The 25,204-nt window shown below is 39.7% G+C and overlaps 1 protein-coding gene across 1 annotated transcript in view; it reads right to left on the reverse strand.

Annotated features, from left to right (window-relative positions):
* USH2A (usherin) overlaps positions 1 to 19,763 on the reverse strand; it is a 411,816-nt gene extending 392,053 nt beyond the window's left edge. Inside the window, exons 1-2 of the mRNA XM_064164511.1 lie at positions 19,088 to 19,763; positions 14,009 to 14,174 (exon numbers count right to left, since the gene is read on the reverse strand). Of these exons, the coding sequence (XP_064020581.1) occupies positions 14,009 to 14,174; positions 19,088 to 19,572 (651 nt within the window). The 5' untranslated portion in view covers positions 19,573 to 19,763. The remainder of the gene's footprint in view (positions 1 to 14,008; positions 14,175 to 19,087) is intronic.
* Between the last annotated feature and the right edge of the window lie 5,441 nt (positions 19,764 to 25,204).

The raw sequence follows: 25,204 nt of genomic DNA on the forward strand, positions 1-25,204 counted from the left end.
AAATCAGATCCAAGATCTGATGATCACTATAGTAACATGAAAGGAGACAAGTTCATTAGGGATTCAAAATACTGTTTTTTAGCAGTTAAAATAGTTACATAGACTTGCCAAAATTAATTGAAACAAAAGGTCTGAAAGCTCATAACAATGCACATTTTATCTCTGCCCCCTCCATTTACAATACAGCACAAGCACTGAATCAGAATTTTCCTGAACTACTTGTAATCATGTAAATTAGGGATGAGATGTAGATGTCAAATGAAATGTCCCTTCTGAATAAAGTCTCTGTGCTCCACTAGTCAAAGAATAAGCACATATCCACACAAATGAAGCCACTACTAATGTGCAATTATTAACCCTATATTGCACTATCAGTTATATTTGAAACCACACTCTTCTGAACTGAACAGATGTGAAGAATTTTGCCCCACTTCGCACTGTTCAGTACTGTAAGTTATTCCCACATTTATTGCAAGAATATATTTGGTCTACAACAACTGAACAGCTCTGTTGGGAATAGAAGGTTGAAAATTCATCGCTCTCTTTTCTGGGGATGATTTACATAAGAAGAAAGCAATTATTCTTGCCCTCTGAATGCCTTGCCACAGAAGTTCCATGTATCCAGTTAGGGGATTTTTGCAAACAAAGTCTCATCTTTTCTTTCAAGGTTTAGTTTCTCTTCATGGTCAAGGATCCACAAAATTCTGCCTTTGGGTCCTTTCATCATTCTTCTCAACAACCTTCTTTCAGGCCCTTCCCTCCTACTCTGTGCCCTGCTTTCTTCCATCACAAAGTCTGTTGTAAAGAGTCATTCAACTCCTTTGTACTGTAACTGCACTACTCTTTAACAACAATTCACTGTAAGCTTCAATTCTCATTTTTTGATACCAACTGTCTCTGGAGTTACTACGCATCTTACGAACAGAGCTTCACAGTAGATCCAGACTGAGCTGTTAACTGATGATGGACCAAACATGATTTTGGTGGACTGTGTTTTGGTAACTTACTGATGGTAGCTTCTTTTGGTTTTTAGGGTTTTTTTGTGTTTGGGTTGTTTGTTGGTTTTGTTTGATTTTGTGTTCTGGGTTTTTCTGGGGAGGAGAGGCAAAAGAAGGAGAAAAAAAAGTGATACAGCTGCTCCCTCAAGCACATCTCGTTGGACAAGGGCCAAAGGAGGTTGCTCAGAACATTCATAGTGGTTTCTTGTGCATTTTAATATACAGGCTTCAAGCTAAGGCACAGGAAGAGATTACTAACAGCAAACATGTGGATGTCAGAAAACCACACAATTTAAGGAAAAAGATAATAGCCTTTCAAATATAATAAAACACATTTAGAAGTCAGGCAGAAGAGTGGCAATGCAGGTTATCCCTTTACATAATTACCTTGCTTACAAAGAAGTACATGCATAAGGCACAAGCAGACAGTAACTTGATGAAACAGTATCTACTACTAAGAATTGAGCAAGCCACCTGTCCAATGGGACACGGTCATAGAGCTAGAACAAGGATAGCATGTATCTCTGAATATTGAAGATAAATCTTCAGAGTAAGAATTTCAGTGGAAAGAAACAGAAGCTTGCAGGTCTGAAATGTCAGATTAAGGGCGTTATTTATAGTTTAATCTATGCTGTCACTGACTATCACTTGCTGATCACCCTACACATGTGATGACTACGAACCTTAACAAGATACACAGGCCACCTACAACCACAGTCAACAGCAAGGCTACACCTAAATATCCCCAAAAATGAGAGAGGCAAGGTTCAACAAGAAAATATTTCAGTTTTAAGGCAGAAGGCAGAAGATCAAAGCCAAAGGCATTCTTTGAAACTCTGACAGTATTACAAAGGGTCAGACAATCAAGGTTGTGTGATTCTGTACATAACCAAATGAATAGTGCATGGGAAAAAGATTTAGGTCAACTCAGAATTAAGTAATTTTTGTGAAATGGATAGAATCAAAGACACAAATTTCTACACACCAATAGTGCCAGTTTACTCATTTATCAAATTAGGAAAGAAGCTAATCAAATTTAGGGAAAAAATAACTTAGAAGTATCTTTAGAAGTGTGCTAACTAAGCAAGCACAGAGACTGCAGACTGTGATAAAATATGCCTGCCTTTGAAATCTAAAGCCTAAGATGTTGCAACATGAATGTCAGGAATTACATAGATCATACCACTAGAAAAACATTGCTCTAAATTGAAGCATGTTCAGATTTTGATAAAGTAAACAAGCTAATTGTATTAAAATTTTCTGTAAAAGCTGGCCTTTTTATCTTTTTTATTCCCAAAAGGTAAAAGAAAAAAAAAAAACACACACAAAACATGACCTTCAGATTAAGTGGGAGATCAGACAAGATACCATTTTCAATTAGCCCTGCACAGATCAAAGAACAATGCAGAAATTAAAATTAGAGACATGATGCGTGACCAGGTCTTGGACCAATTGTTCTGAAAATCCATCAAATCAGGTCTATACATAGTGAATTGGCTGGAAACAAAGCTCATGAGAGGCCTGGGACACAAACCCTATGAGGAGAGGCTGAGGGAGCTGGGGGTGTTTAGCCTGGAGAAGAGGAGGCTCAGGGGTGACCTCATTGCTGTCTACAACTACCAGAAAGGAGGCTGTAGTCAGGTGGGGGTCAATCTCTTCTCCTCAGCAACCAGCAACAGAGCAAGGAGACTCAGTCTCAAGTTGTGCTGGGAGAGGTGTAGGCTGGATGGATAGTGATTTACCATTGGAATGGACTGCTCAGGGAGGTGGAGTCACTGTTCCTGGAGATGTTGAGGAAAAGAGTGGATGAGGCACTTAGTGCCATGGTCTAGTTGACTGGATAGGGCTCTGTGTTAGGTTGGACTGGACAATTTTGGAGGTCTCTTCCAACCTGGTTGATTCTATGATTCCACGAAAAGCACACAGTTAAATACTGTATATTGGAAAAAGCTACATGGCTTTTGTGGAAGGAAATCAAGATCCAAATTCAAGTTCTATCAAATAGTTAAAATGCATGTAGGTAACAAAGAATTGACTAATAAAGCGTCTTGGCTTTCCAAAAAGGTTTCCAAACTGGCAGAGATTAAATGGTCATATTTCACACAAACAAGTTTTTTCAGTAGGTTACTGCAACACTCTGTTATTTAATATTTGGAAAAATACAGGCTTGAAAATACTGGTCAGCAAGTTAGAAAAGGATGGAATTAACACATCCAGACAATGAAAGTCGAAGCTGCCTTCAAAGTTACAAAAGGCTCTCAAAATTGTTAACAAGTAATAAAGTATCAGGCTAAATGTATTAACCATGAAGTACTAGATCTGAGAAAAAAAATATTCTCAACTATGTAAATATAACACCAAGTTCTGAACCATCTCTGCTCAGAAAAAGTGGTCCTGGAATTACTCTAGACAGTCATCCACTAATATGCAAAACATTTAGTGGCAAAGAGCCAACACATTCCTGATTGGGAAACAAATAACAAAAGCATAAAGCTTCACTGTTTAGAAATGTATGGTGAAAAGTACCTGGAATAAGTAGTGGAGTTCTGTCATTCTCATCTCCAAAATTATGAGTATAATCTCAAAAGCTTCAGAAAATACCAGTGAAGATGACTGAACTGCAGAAGGACTTGAATATGAGAGATCCAGTCTATAACCAGTCACAAGATCAAGTTCTATAGCCAAAATACCAAATAAGATGATCATGAAAGCAACTCACAAAAGAAACTGGCAGAAAGAAATCACAAGACAGAAAATTTTAAACCAAGAACCACTTCATACAGCTATAGTTGTCACAAAACACCAACAATAATCTAATTGGGATTTTTTTCTGTCATCAACATCTCAGCATCTAACTAAAAATAGGTCAGTCAGTGTCTATTCAATACAGTCTACCTTAAGAAGCCTCAAAAAATTACTGGATGTCAGAAAACAGGCCAGTGATGTACATGAAAGAAAGCTGCTGCTACAGCTCTAGTCTTCATTGATTCTCAGAATATCTAGATAGGCTGTAAACCAACACAGCAATCCTTAAGCAATGCAAAAATTTACAGCATTATTGAGCTCAAGTATTGCAAGAGATACACAGCATTTCTTGCCCTACTTCCATCCCAAACCATACTACTTTTCTGCCAAGCCAAGCTATTCAGTGCCACGTAATATTCTTCCCTTTCATGGCAAAATGATACATGCAAAGACTTACCAGAATATTCCTCCTGGGGGTTGCCAGGAGCATATATGGGTTTTGCATTGTACAGAATCTAAACATGTCATGTCACCTTCCATTTGCTGCATGCACAGGTGTTAATGCAAGACATGCATGAGAGAGTTTACACATAAATAAGAGAGGTTGCATAAAGGACATTCTCAAAGTTTACTTTTTCATTCCTCAGTCAGACTTCTGACTTAAGTCTCTGTCATGAAACTATAGAAACCTAAACCAAATGTAGGATTTTTGTTTGGTTGCTTTTTTTTAATAGCCATGAGAAGCAGAACTTTATTTGGCTGCACTCAGTTTTTTTTAGACTATTATAAAAAAAAGGGTTGAGTACCTTGTTATAATATCTACTCAATAACTGGTACATCATAAAGAAGAAAGGATAACAGTTCAGTAACTGTGATCTACTTCTACCAGCAAAGAAGGTCAAACCAGTCGCTGTTTTTTGGCTCACACACTGTGCATGTGAAGAACCACCTGCTAGAGGACCTTTTGCCCACACTACAAATGGTGATACTCCAATTTACAGCTCTAAGTCCAGCCTCCTCAGACAGAGAGGAGATCTGTGACAAAAAGAATCCATTACCTATACAAAACTGATAATGTAGATGTGTCCTGTGATTTTCACCTTAATGTTTTATAGCAACAGCAGAATCAAGTATATGCAACTACTCCCAGCCTCTAAAAGACTGCTCCCTACACAACTCAAGGGCAGGCAAACAAACAAGTGGAGGAGCAGTTACACAGCTGCGGACATGTACCTGAAGTTACACCAAGCAATACGTATCTTACTGCTGAATTTGATCACCTGAAGAACTTTTCTTCCTTGTATCACAAAACATTCTCTTCTGAGAAACAGGCAAGCTACTTCCATATAGTATGACATATCATGCTACCACAATGTTAACAACAACTATTACCAAAAAAAAGGCAAGCTTAAATAAAATACCTCTTGTGTACTGTATCTAAATATGGCAAAACCAGGTGTGTTTAAATGGTCACTAGAAGGTTCATTTACAGCTACTAATTATTCTCAAAGCAGCTATGGTATGTTTAGGCAGATTGAAATTTATTTTCTATTTAACACACCTCTCCACAGCTCCAAAGGCTCATTTGCCATTATTTACCTTTGCTTTACTCATTCTTACTTGAGAAATAAAACAGTACCAGCATCTGAATGGCCTGAAACCACAGCAGATTAGATGATGAAATGGTGCATAGAATCAGCCAGTGTTGGAAGGGACAAGGATTACCTAGTGCCAACCCCCCCTGCCATGCCCAGTGACACCCTACCCTAGATCAGGCTGGCCACAGCCTCATCCAGCCCGTCCTTAAAAACCTCCAGAGATGGGGCATCAACCACCTCCCTGGGCAGTCCATTCCAGGCTCTCACCACTCTCACAGTGAAGAACTTCCTCCTCACGTCCAGCCTGAACCTACCCATCTCCAGCTTTGCTCCATTCCCCCTAGTCCTGTCTCTCCCTGATACCCTGCCAAAAGAGTTACGTCCATAGTTTCTACTAACAGGTCACTAAACAGTCACTTCTGCTGTCTGTTGAGACTATAGCACCAGCTATATGGACAGACTGCATCCTCCAAAACATTTTCAATAAATAGGCAACTAACAGGCAAAAAGTTCTAATATGTAGAATTGATGAAAAATATCCCTTCTATTCCCAGGACTGACAAACTACTCATAGTAAGTGATGACTTCAAACAGGAGACCAAAGTGATTTGCTAAATTAAAATGCTTCCTTGCTTTCTCCTGTCCTTACTGAACTTCAGTTTAAAGCACCTTATATTACTAATACATAAACAAGAGTGTATAGAGTAAACGTTTTTCTCTCTCCTTTTAAGTTTCAGGTTCTTTGCTTTTAGTGGAAATTCTGAAGTATTAAAAAACTTGTGCAGAAAATAAAAGGATTTCACAAATTGGAAAGGACAAGTTTTCTCCTGATAGCCAAACAGTTATGATGTAAAAGCAGTCTCATTAAATCATAAGTACTTTAACCTTTTCTTGAAAGAACTGGAAGATTTAAAGATTTATAAAGAAATTTTGCCTAAACTAGGAAATGACTCATATTTGACATGTATTGAAATGATAATGCTGATTTCAATAGGCACTCTAAGAGCATTTTCCTCCCAAGAGAGTAATTCAGTCATGGTTACCTCTCTGCATTTAGATTTTAAACTTACTTCCCAAAGCTTTTAATGTGCTACAGTCTGCCAAAACATGGCAGAGTTACATAGATACGATCAGGCAAAATAAAGCATAGTAAAAAGATTATTTTTATAATTGCAGACACCAAATATGAAACAAATACATCAATCTGACATGGTCTAAAAGAACCTCCTGTTTCATCAGCCCTGGCTGTATCTGAAAATTCATGTTTCAATTCCACTCTTCTTAATTGGTTAAATAAATCCTGAAATATCAAAGGGAAACTAAGAGACTCTTAACAGGGAATCTGAAAAAATACATAATGGACTAGCTGTTATGAAGTGGTGAAAATCTAATATTAACACAGATAATGAGGTACACAATTGGCCTTAATTACACATTGCTATGCTTTCAATTTATTTCTTTAAAAACTAATTTTTAAGACACCATTTTTCCTGATGTTTCACTCCAGGGTATACCAGATTCTTTTACAAAATCATAGAATGGCAGGGGCTGGAAGGGACCTTAAGAGATCATCTGGTCCAGTCTCCCTGCCAGAACAGGATCACCTAGAGCAGATCACACTGGAACACCTCCAGATGACTCTTGAGTATCTCCAGAGAGGGAGACTCCACAACCCCCCTGGGTAGCCTGTTTCAGTGCTCTGTCACCCTTAAAGGGAAAAACTTTTCCTCAGGTTCACAAGGAACTTCTATGCCTCGATTTCCACCCATTGCCCCTCATCTGTCCTTTACTCCACTCTGTATCTTCAGACTTTTTGCTAATATACACCTAAAAAAGATACAGTGATAAATACCATTAAATCAAGATCACACTCAGATGGACTCTCAAACTTTCAGAAGCCTGAAGGGCTTGATCCTTACCAACTGAAATCAACTGGAGTAGTGGCAGTAATTTCAAGAGAACAGAAACCACAGTGAATGACATGCAAAAAACCCACCGGAACTGAAACAGAAAACTTTTTCATTCAAAAAAAAAGTTCCTTTACAAATATAAACAGTGGAAAATAAAGGCAGACATTATCAGGGAAAAATGTCATATTAAATGGAAAGTAAGAAAAAAAAATTACAACAATGGACTTCTGTTGCAAGTCCCCTTCAACATAGCTCAGCAGAACTTTTCAAAGGTGATTTTTCTCAAATGTGTATTGGGTATGAAGAGAGAAATGGGTAGCCAATAGCTCTGTCAGCAATACACTTGAAGAAATATACAGAAAGAAAGCTGCATAAACTACTTAAAAGTAGGAAGCTTCATTTAGAATGATGCCATCTAGTCTCAAGTAGCTTTTTTAACAGTCCATTCCAACAGTACTTGTGACTTATGTCCAACATCCCGCTGGCAGTGGTTGTTACAGTGAAACTGCTGGAAAAGTGGGAGGAAAATAACACCAAGAAATCCCACATGCCACCTACAGAAGTGATAGGAATTCCCATCTCTCTCTGTTGGATGAACTATACCACATCACTGTTTTTATGGAAGTTACTGAATTTAAATTGAAACAAGGAAAAACCCAAACAATTCAATGTTTTTATCTCTACTCTCCTGATCAGAAAGCTATTTCAGAAATACTTCTACACCAGAACAGACTGTTTCCTACTTGAGTAATACTTTTTTCTCTCTGGTGTTTACACTTTAAGAGAAAACTGTATGACTCTTCACTGTAGTTCTTCCAAGAAGAAGATTCTCCAAATCATCTTCTGTAAAACCTGCACAGAGCCTTTCACAAGTTTGTTAGCTCTGTTCCAAAATCTATTTCTTAAACATGAATGACAGAAATTGTGCCCAACATTTTACACAATCTCAGTCTGGAGCAGCAATGACACTTTTCTCTTAGTACTGGTAATGTCTTTCCTCACACATTTCCTAAACACACACCTATTTTTGGAGTCACATCGTGACAGTAACTCATCATCCCTACCTGGGACTACTACTTGAGCAATTTTCTCATGACTATCCACTTAGCAAAAGATTTTGTGAGGGTCTTTACCAGCTCATTAGTTTGCATTTTGTAACACCAAATTTTATTTCATGCCAGTTATCCGAGTCCTTTTCCTTATGCCATTCTTCCTACACAGCATCTGATTATTCCTCTTTCTGATACCTCTCCACATTATGTTCACAGCCAGTATTATCAGTACACTCTTGATATTTCTGCCAAGACCATCAATGAAAATATACAAAAAAGATAGTCCAAAGACTAATTCTCAAATAATTCAACTGGTTTTTTTTTGCTTCCCTCCTCCTTGGGATTATAAGTTCCTTTGAGCAGTATCTATTGCCAGCCCTCCTCATGAGCAGTCCTTTTGACCATACAACTCCTCATGGGTTGTCACATCAATGCTAAACTGAACTCCAGATAGGTCAAATCTGACACATTTACTCTGCCTGAAAATCAGTTTTTTCATCAAAAAAAAGCAGCTAAGAGGTTAGACAGTGATGAGCTATCTTTAGTAAATCCATGCTGCATTTTATCCCTTTTCCATTTAGCTTCACATCTTTATCTATTCCCTCAAAGATCTTTTCTAAATCCTTACATGCCACGTGTCAAGACAAACAGGTCTGCATTGCCAAGATCCTTTTTCCTTCCACTTTGTACAGGCTCTCGTGGGGATGGAGTTAAATTTCTTCACAATACCCTGTATGCTGATGCTATGTTCTGAATTTGTGGCTAAAACGGTGTAACAGAAATCTTGGCTATTATTAAAGAGTGCTTGCATAGTATCAAGCTCTTCTCTTTTCCCACTCTGCCCACTATTCCATCTCTGAAGTAAGCTAAGTTTGGGTCAAGAAGTGAAGGGGGAACAGAGCTGGGACAGCTGACCCAAACTGACCAAAGGGATATCTCATACTGTATAACTACACTTTTAGCAATTAAAAACTGCAGCAGGAGGAGGACCTCAAGCAAACAAGAGTTTTAGTTCCAAGGTGGTTGCTGCTTAGACTGGCTGGGCAGTGGTCTGCTTGTAGGAGACAGCAAGTCCTTGTGTCCTTCATTCCCCTCCCATTTTCATTTCCTTCATGAGGTTTCCCACTTCTGCTATTGTTATTCTCTTCCCTGTTCCACTGCCACAGATGAGAAGGGCCCAAGTGCTTGAGTGCTGGCCAGCACCAACACATGACACTCTTCCTAAATGTAAGCATTATAGATCCACCTCTGACTTGGTAGATTCACATAAAGAATCTCTTTAACTATGTACCAGTTCTTTCAGAACTTTTGGACAAAGATCAGTTGATTGCATCAATGTGTACACAGTAAGTCTGCAAACCCATGTTTCTACCACTTTATGTAAACTTCTGTTCCATACATCCATTTCTGTTACCCAGCTTGGTTATGTTCTGTGACTATTATTATCATTACTGAAAATAGAAGCAAAGTATTTATTTTGGTGACCTTACTCAAATCATCCTTAACCTAGAACACATCTTCACTGTACACAGGTCTTGCCTTCTTATACACAAAAAATAGTAAGTCTGTCATTTAACAGTCATTGCAATGTCTCATTCAGCTTGACATCTTTACAGTTTTATTTCTAGTCCTTCATAGTATTCTCCCTGTATTTGGCTTCCCAGTCCTCAGCACTTGCTGAGTGTCACCTCTGAGCATTTATTCTTTGAGATAAGCCTAGGCAATACACTTCCACTTTTTTCCTTTAAGGGTAGAGATTTCTCTTAATTCTATTATTTTTGTTTTTAATGAATTTCAGGCCTTTTTTCCCCCCCATTCAATTCCAAGGTTCCACAGTTCACTTTGTTTCATTATTTGTTTGTGCTCTTTGAAACCCTATAGTGTACTTACAGAAGCAAAGAACTGGAGACCAGCTATGTGGAAATGGACCCGGGGGTACTGGTGGACAACAAGCTCAGTAAGAGCAACGGTGTGCTGCTGCAGCAAAGAAAGCCAACAGGATGCTAGATGGCATCAACAAGCTCAGCAGCAGCAGAGGTAAAGAGGTTGCTATCCCCCTCTACTCAGTGCTTGTCAGGCTATACCTGGAATTCTGTGTCCAGTGTGGGTCTCCACTATGCAAAAAAGTACGTGGACAGACTGGAGAGGGTGCAGAGAAGGGCCACAAAGACGGTGAAATGACTAGGAAGCTGCCACGTGAGGAAAGGATGAGAGAACTGGGCTTGCTTATCCTTGAGAAAAGAAAGCTTAGGGGAGACCTTATCACCATGTTCCAGTATTTAAAGAATGGTTAAAAACATAATTAAGAATTCCTTTTTCAAAGGAGTCACATGGAGATGATGAGAGGCAATGGGTACAAGGTAGTCCTGGTGAGATTCTGAGTGGACACAGAAGAGAACTTTTTCACAGTGAGAACAGTCACTGGAATAATCTTGCCAAGGAAGTGGTGGATTACCCAACACTGGACACTTAATATTCAGCTAGACTGGGCACTGGGCTATCTTTCTAGATCAGTTTTGCCAGGAAAGGCTGGATCAGATGATCCTTGAGGTCTCTTTCAACGTATTTTATGATCTTACCAACCATTGACTCTTCTATCTCACTTGAATCTAGTTACAAATGCAAAACACTTTTTTAGACACGTCTCTGTCAATCCTCTCATCACTTAAAGCATTTATCCAGACTTTCTGTTCAGTGACCACTTGATAAAGAAGCTTTTCATGCAGGTATATTTGGACCCTGCTCTTGTTAGTAGAACTTTAATTTCCCAGCATAAACTGGAGGATAAGTCCCTGCAATGATACAGTTTTAGAAGTAGTTTTCTCTACTTTAATTACACATCTCAATCCAAACCCAAGGATTAAGATTCCTAGATTACCTCAATTTATCAGCCTTCTCTTCTTCCAGAGTATTTGCATCCCAAAGAAATTATTTTCAGTCTGTGTTGTCTTTTCTTCTTTCCTTCCCTCTTATAATTTAATAGCTATTTGGTGCTATTCCACCACTTAGCTTCCATTTTTACTATTCTGAATAAGCATAAATTCTTATACCTGAATTCGAAATCCATCTGCCATCCAAACATTTCTGCTCTATATTCAGTTTCACATCTGTAGCAAATACAAAAAAGTACACTCCTCTGCACTGAAATCTGTTGCTTAGCATCATGCACAAATACTTCACTTTTTCCTATTGATCACAAGAGCTATCCCATTTGCAGGCTCACAATTCCCATTGACTGCTTAGCTTTGGAGACCTTTGGTTTGAATCAGTCTCATATTAAGCATGCCTGTATTGAGTGATGGACTTGAACCTTAACTCCTTAGCAAAGCAGTCTCTGCCATGGTCAGACACACCACTCTCATTCTACATAAACTACAATTAACCTGCTAAGAAGAAAACACAAAAATTCACCCATCTGCTGAAAACACTTATCAAGAATCAAAACACCACAGGCTCCCTTAGCTGTTTTTCCTGTCACTAACTTGGCATACAAAGGCTCTACCCCCAGTTCCATGGCTGCAGCTATGAAGAGTAGTCTACAGCTCACCAAAGGATGTGTTCCTGTGTGATCTGGTATAGGTGATCCTGCTCTGGCAGGGGGGTTGGACTGGATGATCTCTCAAAGTCCCTTCCAGCCCCTAATCCTCTGTCATTCTGCAATATAGAAACTACACTGGTAACACCAGACTATCTGCATAGCCATCAGATGACTGCAGACTTCCCTAATGTATTGCTCCTTTAAAGGCAGTTTTGCCTCAAGACAACATAGAAATTCACATAGTCTGACTTGAAAAAGCTGGAAATTGTAGTAGGTCATTATTACACTTAGCCACCTTCATAGCCTCTGTCTCAGGCAGGGCATATAGACCCCACAGAAGAGTCTATGCTTCACACTGCACTTTCCATTCCTACTCCATGGGCATCACCTAGAAAGAAAGCTGGTTGGTCAAAGAAATCTGAAGGTACATTTATGGTTGGGTCAGGTGATCTGTACTTCTAGGTATAACCTTTGGACTCTGACTACCATTAACTAAAATTACTTAGGCCTATGAAAGTACATAATGCACTCTTTCCAGAAGAATTCATTGCTTAAGGAAACACTTAGATTCAAATATATCTACTACTGTCTAAAGACACAGACACTTCCATCTGAACGTCACCTTTGCCTATTTTTGTATAGTGTCTCTCAGTCTCATTTATCATTTATTTTTCCATTTATAGGGAAAAATACTTTGGGCAGCTGCTAAAATAAACAAACAAAAAAACCACCACAACACACCACAGCCAGACCTAGCACTAAATGCATCATGCTGCAGCCACTATCATCTTGAATGGTAAGCTGAATCCTACAATACCACAAACCACAGAATGAAAATTGCTAACTTGGGCTCAGAAATTTGGAAAAAGGTATTTGCCTGCAGTCCACCTAAGGATCTGGAAGCGACACTTCTTTATTCCTATGCATTGAACAAGTCTCCAAAAAGAAACAAAGGACCCAATTCTACAGAGTGCTTCAGGGTTCTTGGTAATAAAATTTAATATGTGTGTTTGTGTATTTAAATCCACTCTTTTAGCTCTTCACTTTGCTGTCCCAGGCTTTAGCAGTTTCTGATGCTAGGACAAAATGTGCCTGACCGCAGCAGCAGTAATATAGCACCCTTGGAGTGTTTGAAGTGTAAAGTTCATTAGTTCTACCTTAAGGTCACTCTTTTAATCCAACAGCCAAAATCTTATTCACACTACCATGCTGTTATCCCAGGAAAAAAAAAAAAAAGAAAGAACTGAAAAAATCAAGATGTCAGCTTAGATACTTCTTACAAGTGACAAGATCAGCACTAAAAAAATCCAAATCACAGTCAATACCTTTTAGCAAGTTTCAAGAAAACAGCAAAACTGTTCTTGATTGTGCTGCAGACCAAATGAAATTTAATAGAAGGGATAAAGAAAATGAAGGAAGGAGAAGATAAATATTTCAATACCTGATAATTATGTTTTGCAATTATTAGTTGAACTTGGCTTGCAAACAGAATTTACTAGAACATCTGCTGGGAATTACAACGCATGCAAATAACTGAATTTTAAGTTCTGTGTTTGTTTACTGATTTTTGTACATACAGTTTAAATTTTAACAAACTCAATTTTCCCTTATCTGCAGTGAATATTTGTACACATATTCAATGGTTATGTCAACACAAGACTTTTAGAACATGTCAATTTCTATTTTAACAATTATGCATTCTATTTTTAAAATAAGTAGTAATAACACTGGAACTTATTACCCTGGTTGAGCCTATGTGAATTCATGCACATTTACTTATGTGCACTCTAAGAAGTTTTTTAAGTGGATAGAACACACCTCTGTAAGATAAGTGCATAGATGAGGAAGACATCTGCATTTTTACAGAACCATCTCAAAGACTCAAGATTTACTGGTAATGTTAGAAATACATAGCTTCTCTTTACCCCAAATATATCCCTCAGGTGAAAATTACTAGTCTTGTTTGCTCAGAAAAATGAGAACAGCCATTTCTTTCCAGTGCCAAATTACCCGTAGTCTCAATATGAGCTCCCAAATTAAGATCTTACCTACAAGACTCAGGACCTATCATTTACATCCCCCAATTTACCTTTTTGTATTTATACAGTTATACCATTCTCACACAAATGTTGTATCTCAACAAATATTAAATGGTTATTTTACTCACCTGCACACTAAGATGAATCCATTTCTTCACAAGAATTCTCCCCAGTGTCATTACTTTTATTGGTGGCTGCAAACCATTTACTGTGCGATAATAAAACATGGTCTCTTTCTCAGAGATTGTGAGTTTGAACACAGTCTGCCCATCAATAGCCTTTTCTATCACACACCTTTGGAAATAACCAAGAAAAACAACATAAGGTCAGGGGCACACACATATACACATTCCTGCCAAGGTGCTATCCTGTAAAGTGATGCTAACCAGAATGTATTAAAATAAACGTTAAAAATACAGCTCTTGAGAAGATGCTCAGTGACAGTGAAAGTCACAGGATGTACTAAGTGTAAAAGAACTCTAACAAAGATATTTTCTGTCTTAATCTGTTAGATAGTTTTTGGATTTGTTTGGCTGGTTGTCTTGGTTGAATTTAGTGCATACTACCCCAGTTCACTTGAGGGTGGAAGAAGGGTTCACTTCACCTCTTCTTTTCAGGGTTTCATGACAGGAACAGTAGTGGTTGGCCAGCACTGCACAGGTCTCTGCCTCACTTAGCATACAAAGCTGTGAAAAATAGTACATCCTGTGGAGGCACTTGTATTTTCCTTAGTCTAACAAGGCAAATGCAATATAACCACCAAGAAAGCAGAACAAATGGCACGTTCTGGAAATAAGTCTTCCATCTGTCCAGGTAAGGTAACAACACCACAAGTTTCCCCGACACTCCCCCTCTGAAACAGCCTTTCTTTCACCAAAGTCCAACAAAGAAAGGCAAAAAAGCTATCCAGCCGCTTGTTAGGTTTTTTTCCTCCACAAAGATTTCATATCAATACTAAAATGTAACACTGCCATGCCAAGAATACCATCCACAGCAACCCATGTTGCATACCTACCTGCTGAACTATTTTTGCCAATACAATCACCACAATGCAAAACATTAGACTATAGATGTTTGTGAAACAGCTATGTATTAAGTTAATCATAACTACAACAAAAATTATCATGTTCTGTATTCTCATTTCAGCTGCTTCAGAACTTCAGTACTCAAGAAAATACTCTTAATTTACACCAGACTAAATTAGTGCACTAAATGAGAAAAGCATTCAATATTTTGTATGAGATCAGGATTTACCTACAGATGTTTCAGAAAAAAAATAAACAGCCCAACCAACTTATCTACCAGGTAACAGCCTGCCCTTTTAAAACTGAGAACTAGCCAAAAGGCTGGGTTTTGATACTGTCATTATTCACCATTTCACCTTTAAATACAAGTGAAAAATTAATTCATCTCGACTGTCACTGTTTTAGCCTGCTGGAATGTTGTCAATAAAACAACCTGCAAAATGCAGACTTTCAACTTCCAAACCTTACTAAAACCACATTTCTTAATATATTGTCCATTGGTCTTTTCAATATTTTGTTTGCTTGTAAACATGCTAGTTTTGCTAGATAATAGATGTGAGGAAAGGCTCAGTTAAGTAGCAAAATATTTAGGAATTGGATTTATTCAGTTCCTGGATAAACAATAATTGGATAATCCAGGTTTTGTTTATTTTAGTTATCTAAAAAAAACATCCCCACATTGTTTTTATCCCCAAAGGTGTCATGACTTTAAGAAGGGAAGTGACCTTGATGTACATCACTTTGAAAACTGGAAAGAACAAATGCGAATTGTGGCTCACTACTGAAAGAAATATCAAGAGTCAGAGAACAGAGGCTGGGGCAGGGGGGAGGAAAGAAAGGAAAAAAAAAGGAAAGAAAAATCTCAAACTGGAGCTAACCCAGGTGAAATGGATATAAATGCTACATCTGACTCTGAGCACAATTTTTCATTCCAGCCATGATCAGAGAAAGAAACTACTGCTCTTCATGAAGTTTTCAATTTCGGGTAACCTGTAGACCCAGAGTCAGTTCTCTATGGTGTGGTTGAAGAAAGAAAAAGCAAACAATGCAAATCTGCCTGGGCAGCTTTCAAAGAGAAAAATATTCCAGAGAATTTAACACAGCTGCACTGGTGATCCCCACACATTAACTGGAGCACTCACAAATGAGAACATCTGCATGGGTTCAAAATCAGACGTATGGTATCTTAAGGCAAATCCCTCTTTCAGTCTAATTCCTAATGTAAAACATCTGAATGGATATAAAGTAATAGGATATGATTTTAGTCCTTTAGATAAATACATTTAAAACCAACAGATCTCCTGCTGACTTCACAATCAGGCCATTCCCTTAGCCTTTTGCATGTAAAAGGCCCCAGCTCATTCCTCTCCCACCACAAATGTCTTCTGGTCATCTAACTTCTAGTTAGCCCAGTTCACACCACACCAACATAAAGTGCTCATCAGTATCACTGATACTAAGCTACTCAATTTTATGCCATGCCACTGCAAAGGATTTATCATCATCATATAAAACTTCCTTCGTTGTCCTAAGGCTTTCTTACAGACTACACCCAGTCTTAGTGAAAATACTTATATTCAATGAGTAATAGAGGAAGCACAGGGGAAATAAAATTCAGGGGCAAAAGCTCTGCTAACTTACCAAACTTATGGCCTAGTGGGAAAGCAAATTTAAAGACCAGAGTACAAATCACAGCATTTTCTCCCTACTCTCTTGCTTTTCTTCAAGATTTCCAATACACAGCAACTTAAAATGGTACCTACAAATATCTGTACTATAAATCTCAGGAGAATATTGAGGCATTAGATAAACCTATAACGTCCTGACTTTCTGGTCTTTGTAAGAATCCTCAGATTCATACAAGCCAATTTAGTTTAGGAAACTGATGAAGAAAATTCTGGGTCCTTTTTGATTATCCATGTATATTTGCTCCCTCAGAACGTCACGATTTTTAAACGGTCTTCACATTTTGGATCTTCACATCAGCATTCCCTCACTTTAGCCAGCATAGTAATTTCTAACAAAAATAATCCTGCTGTTCTTTTATATGGACACATGCTTACCAAGGAAACATGACAGTCCTTACAAGGACATAATAGGATACTACACAGCTTCTTATAGCAGCCAGCCCATATAACATTCAGCACAAAGAAACACATATAACATGGCATATTCAAAAGCCATAGGTCTGTTGCACTTGACAGAAGAGCACTTCACCCTCTCTTTTGCAGGATGCCTTCTGATTCAAGTGTCAGTGACTATTTGTGCACAATTGCTGTTTCACCACAACTGGAGCTGTTTTCTTTTTACAAAGGGGAAAACCAAAACAAAAGAAAACCCACAAACAAACAAAAAACCAAAGAAACAAAAGAAAAAAACCACCACACTTCTTTCTGGCAGCAATGGCAGGGGAGGGAAAGTCTAGACAGCAGCACATGACTCTGACCGCTGTTGTCCAGCTTCAGTTTTCAGGACTGGGCTCTATCATTGTCATTTCTACATGTTGAGCAGCAGCAATCTCACAAGCCAGAATCATGAAGTGATCTATTACAAAAGTGGATAAAACACTTATTTTAAAATTATCTATAAAACCCACTGAACAGGAATATGTACATTGTATAGTTATTAACAGAGTAGCAATTGAAGCTTGATGTTTTACACCAGTCCATGGATAATCAGACATCAGCAGAGTCTGGTTTCTGAGCAGCACTTAATTTGAATCTAAGGACATACATTTTAGACTCCATGGAAGCAAAAGCCTATCCCACTGACAACAGAGTTTCACTAAACGTAACACTGCAACTGCTTGCTTGGAAATCAGCAGGACATTCCCTCTTCAAGTAAAGCATATGCTCTGCTGAACAAGATTCTGATATGCCCATGTACGTGTGGACATGAAGTCACAGCACAGGCCAAGCCCTGGATTGGACTTTCTGGCATTCAAGATTCGAATTTGATATAGAAAATGCTGTATAGAGAAGACACTAGGCCAAAGCTCCAGAGACATCCTCACACATGCCTTCAGCCGAGCTGATTTAACTTAAACTAAGAACCACTTTTGCTCCGCAGATCTCATTTCTCGTCTATGAACACAATTGCTACAGTCATAATTTCTTCAAGTAATTATCATTATATAAAGCAGACTACAATTTTACACATATCATAGTTTTAGATGTTTCTATTGGTTTTGACGATTTTCACACCCCGACATCTATTGGTTTTGATGATTTTCACACCCCTACACACTCCCCATTTCAGAGCAGCACACCTAGTAAGTATAAAGAATACTACAACAAAGGAGATCATTACATTTGCTCTAAGAATAAGTTATGAGCAGAAGTAAAAAAAAATTTGTGTCATACTCTGAGCAAAAGTACCACACTTTGGGCTTAACTTTAAAGAAGATCTGCACAAGCAGAGTAGGAAAGAGTAAGTGCTCTTCATTTTGTGGTAGCAGGTAGGCACAACTTTCAGAAGGATTTGTGATGCATTTCTCAAAATAGCAAGTTTTCATTAAGGCCCAGTCAAGCCGAAGGGCCACTTACAACAACAATATCTCCTAAAAGCGTGACATGTAAGCAAACAAAAGAGAGAGTGTGACTAGCTACATTTGCTTTGTGAATACCTAGTGGAAACCTCATTAGCAGTTTGAGCAGCGGAATGTTTTGTTACAGCAACATAGTCAACGTTCCCCAGATGTAGGAGGAAAAACTGTGACCACTCTTCTGCAGCACCAAAATATGCAATTTGAAAGATCTGGAGACCTTCCTTGTTTGTTTTTAAGGCTTAAGATTGCATTAGGGATTCCCAAAATTTTAACTGTGTTTTTCCTATTGTGAAAGCAGCAACAGCACAAACCCCTGACAAAATGTTTTTCTAGCAGCTTTTAGAAAAAAAGGAATACGAGTCAGAAATACAAATTTAGACTTTTAAGGATATGTACATTGCTTATGAATAGTTCTCACTGAAAGCAATTGGACTACCATTTGAGTCAATGCCATTGAAACTGAACCTACTTCTCTTGACATCTGTGAAGACCTCAAGCTAAATACGGTTTTAAAACGTCACACTTTCCCACTGTACCTTTTTAAAATTTTAAGTAGCTTGCTAATAATGACTGTGACCACAACAACCAATTTTTTTAAGAGCACCAGGAAAGTAAACACCTTCAATACTACTTACATTACACCTTCTTCCTCAGGTTTCAACCATACAGTTAACGTAAATGAAGCTGCAAGCCTCAAAGAACGAGGGGTATAGATGCAATCCTTGTGACTATGAAAAATAAAACTGGAAGCGTTGCTGAAGGACTCTGGATGCAATTCCCTTCCATCTTCCACAACACAGGTACCAAGGCCTTCTGAAAGAAGCAGTTTGTATGAAGAAGGCGATGACCTGTATGGACATTCCTGAACGCAGAACCTCTTGATACAGGACGTAATACTTTCAATAGCTACTGAGCTGTGACAAAAAGTACTTCGGTCTGGCAGCCCACAAGTGGCTTCAGTTGGCACAACTGACACATTCTTGAAAGCTCCCACGTTTTCAAGCCTAGGGAAATGTCCCTGAGAGCTGACCAACACAAAGGAGTCATAATAAGTTAAGATTAATGTTTCAATAGCATGAAACAAGAAACGACACCTCAAGGAAAGAGCCCAGCAATTCATGTTTACAAAAAAGCTCCTCCTGATTAAAGCATCTGTAAATAAATAATGATGTCCATGTCGGTAACAATGTCCTCAGGTGGTACGCTTCAAGTGTTTATGTAGTATTTCATCTTCAAAACACTCCTGCAAAGACTGAGTCGCAGGGGGCATCTACATCTTCTGACCAGCAAAATGCACGTGGGTGACAGCAGTATCTGCAAACCACAGAAAAGGCATAATCTGTGGAATGAACATGCCTTTTTACACCAATAGAGACAATGCCACACTGGGGATATTAACAGTTACAATTCTTGCTATTTCAAGCCAGCAGTGCCATCTGCACACCTTCACTGGCTGCAGACAAGACGCCCCTCTAAGGCAACACGACTGGGCCAACTTGAGCCTGCACATGCCGACGGCCGAGCAGAGTTTATCCCAGATTTGTCACACCATGCGAGGCCAATGCTTAGCTTCGCACATTAAGTAATGCATACAGAATAAGGTAGGCCACGCAACTTCGGCATCTGAACACTTTTCGTGTGTGTTCCAAACTAATTGGCTGAATCTCACATTTACCATCCCCCAGTGCTTACCGCAGCGGCTCTGGGAGCCACTCCACGTAATCCCCACCGCACTACGTCGGGTGACACTGAGGGTCACCCCCTTGCCCTGCTCCCGACGTGCGCTGAGTGCCAGGGCACAGGAAAGGTAGCTTGAGCCCCCAGCCGTGTATCTCCCTCAAGTGAATGGCCTGCTTCGTGCCTCACCCCGCTGCCCACCTCACGTTGCTCCTTTCAACGCTCGGCAAAGCTGATTAAAACGCACGCTCCCCATCTGTCCCGTGTGGACCTTTCTAACAGCAACCGCCTGCGCTGGGGCTCACCGGCAGGCTGGACAAGGGCAGGCGGCGAACTCCGCGGTGACAGCCGATAAATAAGTTGCATTACCGTTATTTACTCCGCCTGGGAGAGAAGCGAGGAGAGCGGCGCGATGCCCGGCGGCTCCAACGCCACCCGTTGTCGCCCGGCAACGCCGCGGCCTTCTCCCCGCCCCCGCGGTCCGGGACAGCCGAGGCCCCGCCGGCCCCCGCCCGCTGCGTTTTAAAGCGGCCGCAGCAGCAGGCGGTAGAAGGGGCGCACGGCTTCTGTGTTCGCCCCCGCTCCCCGTCCCATCCCGGGTTAGCTTTAGGCACAGGATGAGCAGGGCGGCCCTCGGAAAGGCATTCTGCTGCCGCTCGGGTGCGCAGTATGAAATATTTAGCGCTGCCCTGGGCAGCCGCCCGTCGCCTTGGGCGGAGCGGGCAGCTCGCGGCGGGCAGGCTCGGACTCAATCATAGAATCACTTCGGTTGGAAAAGACCTTTAAGACCAGCGAGTCCTGCTGTTAAAGGAATCTAGCAAATGCTAAACCATGCCCCTGCAGCACCGCACCTCTGCATCTTTTGAACACCTCCAGGATTCTAGCCTGTGAGGTTTGACATGAACCTCGTTTTGCCCTTTGTAGCCTGTTTGTGCTGCTCTCCAAAGTTATCAGTGAGCTACAATAGGCTGTTCATATGTTTTTCTAGTCAGAGATGCACCAATTAATACATCCCCTGGGGATGCATAAAGCACTTATGTGATGGTTTGGGTGTTACCTACCCCCTACACTTCGGAAATCACCCAGACTAGACTCAGCCGGCTCTGGAAATTGAATGAAGCTTATTATTTACAGCTTATCTCAATAAACAAGCAGATATTTACAGTATATACAGTTATATACAGAAATGCACAAGGTAATACAGAAACACAACAGCCCTCCCAGAAACATGAGTCCCCAGGAGAGGCTTCCAAATGCCTTGCCACTTTCCCCCTACCCCAGGCCCAAGGAAGAATGGAGGTTTGGAAGTGAAGTGGATTAGTCAAAGAGGCTAGAGAGATGCAGCTCAGAGCTCCCCAGAAGGAGAAGCTGAGACTCCCCTATCTATGTTTGAATTTGTTTTTATACATCTCAGCAAGCCTATAAGCGAGGTAAACATCAGCCTTGTTTTCCTTCTACAGCCTATAATTTAGTTCTTCTCAGCAAAACATTCTAGCAAGGCTCAAACTAGCACACACCTGTAAATTTTGTCTTTTAAACAGAAGTTACATGAGCTGCAACCTGGCCAGTATGTTTCTTGACAGTTTTGTTGAAACAGCCTCCAGTTACTTGCCACCTTAGCATGTTTGGACATGACAACATTATTTGACAACATACATTATCACTACTAAATCATCCTCTGCCATAACTCTTAAAGCATTCTAACATGCCCTTCATCCTGCATCAAAGAAGTACCTCAACAAGTTCCTGAAACATCTCTGCTTTAATATGGATCTTTTTCCTTTAGTTGTCACAGATAAATAGTAATTCCTGCCAAAATGTAATCAGTCACTTAGCAGTGATTTCATGTTCTAGTAGTCACTAAACATCCTAGCTCTGTTATCTGAATTGCCTTCCCAAAAGTACTCAAATGTATAGAACTTCATTTACCACAGAAGGGAGGGTGAGAAAGCATCGGTCTAAGGCATGGTTCAACACCTCCATGCGTAAAACTTTTCCACAGTTAGACCACAGACTACAATGGACTACTAATGTTGTAACTGTAAGAGCATTTTTCAAGAGGAAACCATGTCTTAAAGAACATAATGGAGAGGAAACAAGCAAGAAAATAGAGCAGTAAAATCCCAGACATACAATCAACCAGGTTGGAAGAGACCTCCAAGATCATCCAACCTATCACCCAGCCCTGTCCAATCAACTAGACCATGGCACTAAGTGCCTCATTCAGGCTTTCCTTGAACACCACCAGGGACAGCAACACAGAAATATACAAGTTAAAACATAACACAGAAACACAACAGCCCTCCCAGAAACCTGAGTCCCCAGGAGGGACTTACATCCACCTTTCCACCTTCCTTCCACCCCTCCACCTTACCCTGGATCTTGCCTTATGCTTCAGGTAGTACAGAGGGTCAGTCAGGAGTGTTAGGAAGCAGGTGAATCAGTCACACAGATGACAGGTTAGAGAGAGAAGTTGAGCCCGAAGCCCAGAAAGTGACTCTTATCTGTGGTTTTGTTCTTATACATCTCAGCAAGTCTATGAGTGAAGTAGACATCACCACTGTTTCCTTTTCACAGCCTGTAATTTAATTCTTCTCACCTAAACATTCTAGCTAGAACAGTGATGGGCTCAAGCCCCTCATCCAGATCATCAGTGGAAAATATTGAACAGGACTGGGTCCAGCACCAATCCTTGGGGAACACCGATAGTGACTGGCGAAATGCAACAGTAAAAAAAGCCGGTCCACACAGTGTGCAGTTTTGTGTGCTTTCAGATGATACTGTAATGTGTAATTCCTTAGAATCACGAGTCTTGAAACTTGAGGTAAAATTTCAAGTAATCCATTTCTTTCCTGAAAACATCACAGATATTCTGCATTATCGCAATTGCTTGTAAGCAATATTTTAATTAGCAGTGAGCAAAGTTTTTACAACCAATTTGTTCATCATTTCTTGCCTTGTCTTCTGTTCATAAAGAGTTCTGACAAACTGAAAAATTTTGCAGGGTATTGAAAGCTTCTATCTGTATCCTGTTCTGCAAACACTTCATTCCCCATATTAGCTTGTGTTTGTGCAGTGGTGACTAGTCACACACTCTTTCCTGTTGTGTGAAGTGACCTGTGTAGACTGGTCCATGCAGCATGTCTTAGAGATTAGACTGAAGTTTACCATTCCAAATTCACTTTCAGTGAATATTCATAGACTTGGTTTATGTTTTTCTAGTAAAACTACGCCCTTGGAATATTTGCAGGGAATTAACATAAAGGATCCATTTGCATTGCTGAGTTAATATTTATTTCAAATTTAACTGCCTAGCAAAATTATTTTTCCAATATTTTGCAAGTAATAATAAAACTACAATGCAAGTACATTTTAATAGCTGGAGGGGAGTTGATTGTGACAACTCAGAATAATTAACAACTTATGTTTTAGAGGGGAGGAAATTCTGTATAAACCAGTGAAATAAATATTACAGTAAAAATTTCTGAAAGCACAGGAGGAGGCGGCAAGTATTTTATAGAGCTGTTAAGAACCTTTTAACAGCTTTAGAAGTACAGTACATCACATGGCTTATTTTAGCACCAAAAACTTTGTTACCAGAAAGGCAGAAATGAAAAGACTTTCAGGCAAGAAGTTTACAGGCTTCCTTCACTTGAAAATACTGAACTACAGTTCTGTATGGTAAACCCAGTGAAAGCAAACCTCTGCAAAGACTCCTTCACACATTTGCTTTTGCATGCCTGTGGTAGTCTGTAATAATGGCCTGTCCAAGCAGGAAGGGCCATCCTATACAGCTGGAGCATTTGGGCTCTAATAACTGACCATTTCTCTCCCCACAGCATCTGTTACTTCCTCCACATATCCCTTCCACTCTAGTCCATCACACACTTTGCTGCCAGTTCCCAGCACAAGGCTTATACAAATAATAGCTTCGCTTCTTGGATTACCCCACTCTCCAAAAAAAAAAAAAAGACTCTCTAATCAGTCCTCTGGTCTTCAATCCTTTCAGTGCATTATCTGTACCTAATGAATCAATTTTGATTTCATCCACTGACTACTGACGCCTTTTCTAGACTGTAAGTCAAATCCCTGCTCCTATTCTCCATTTTCCTTTAGACTACCTCCTTCGGTTACCTGTTTTGTGGTTGCTTAATCCATTGCTGCTTTGCCAAGTGACTCCTTCCATCCTTTTATCATCATTCAGAAACAAACATCCCATTCAACCTTCAGCATTCAAGCCGAGTGTGTCTTCAGCACTCTCCTCGGGTAACAGCAGAGGAGGTGGACTTTGCTTCTACATATTGATAAACTAGAAGGTTATGTCAGAGTTTGTCCAGGTTTCATAAAATTTGATAATTTTCTGAAAACAGATGAACTAGTTATTCAACTGAGGACTGCACCATACAACATGATTGGGGTCATTTCCTCTTACAAATGTTCAGCTTCTGCTTTTTCTTCCTGAAAATTCCTATTGCACAGTTCTCAAAATATTTCACCTGTCTTTAACAACTCTTTCATTAAAACCATTGACATCTTTCTTCAACTTCTAAATTCACTTTTATTTCACAGCTGCTTCTGTTACTTCTTGTAAAACACTACAGTGAATTATATTTCTTATTCCTAAGGACATGCTCTTTCCCCATACCTCTTCATCATATTTGCTCCTGCAAGGGCCTTGTCACTTCTTCAGCTAGCATCAAGTCTCTCAAACCTTTATCTCCTGGCTTTTGAATCTTTATGTCCCACCATTTTAGTCTGCTTTTCAGCATATCCTTCTTCACAGCACACAATATTCACTAATTCTCCCACTTTTAGCTTTCCCTCTGTCTTCCTATTCAGTGTCCCTTCCATCCTATTCAGCATCCCTTCCATCTGAAAGTTTCTACTCTCCAGTTGCCTTAGTCCAAGGTTCTTCAAAGTTCATAGTAAATCCTTTTTTCTTCTAAAGGGCTGTCTCCTATATGGCCTAAAGAAGAGATCTGGAGGAAAAACTCTAGAACCAATAAGTTGTTATTACTGTGATTTGCCTGGGTACTGGAGTAGCAGACCCAGTAATGCTGACATCTTCAGAGCAG

The sequence above is a fragment of the Pogoniulus pusillus genome, chromosome 25 (assembly GCF_015220805.1).
Source record: "Pogoniulus pusillus isolate bPogPus1 chromosome 25, bPogPus1.pri, whole genome shotgun sequence".
Taxonomy (NCBI): Eukaryota; Metazoa; Chordata; class Aves; order Piciformes; family Lybiidae; genus Pogoniulus; species Pogoniulus pusillus.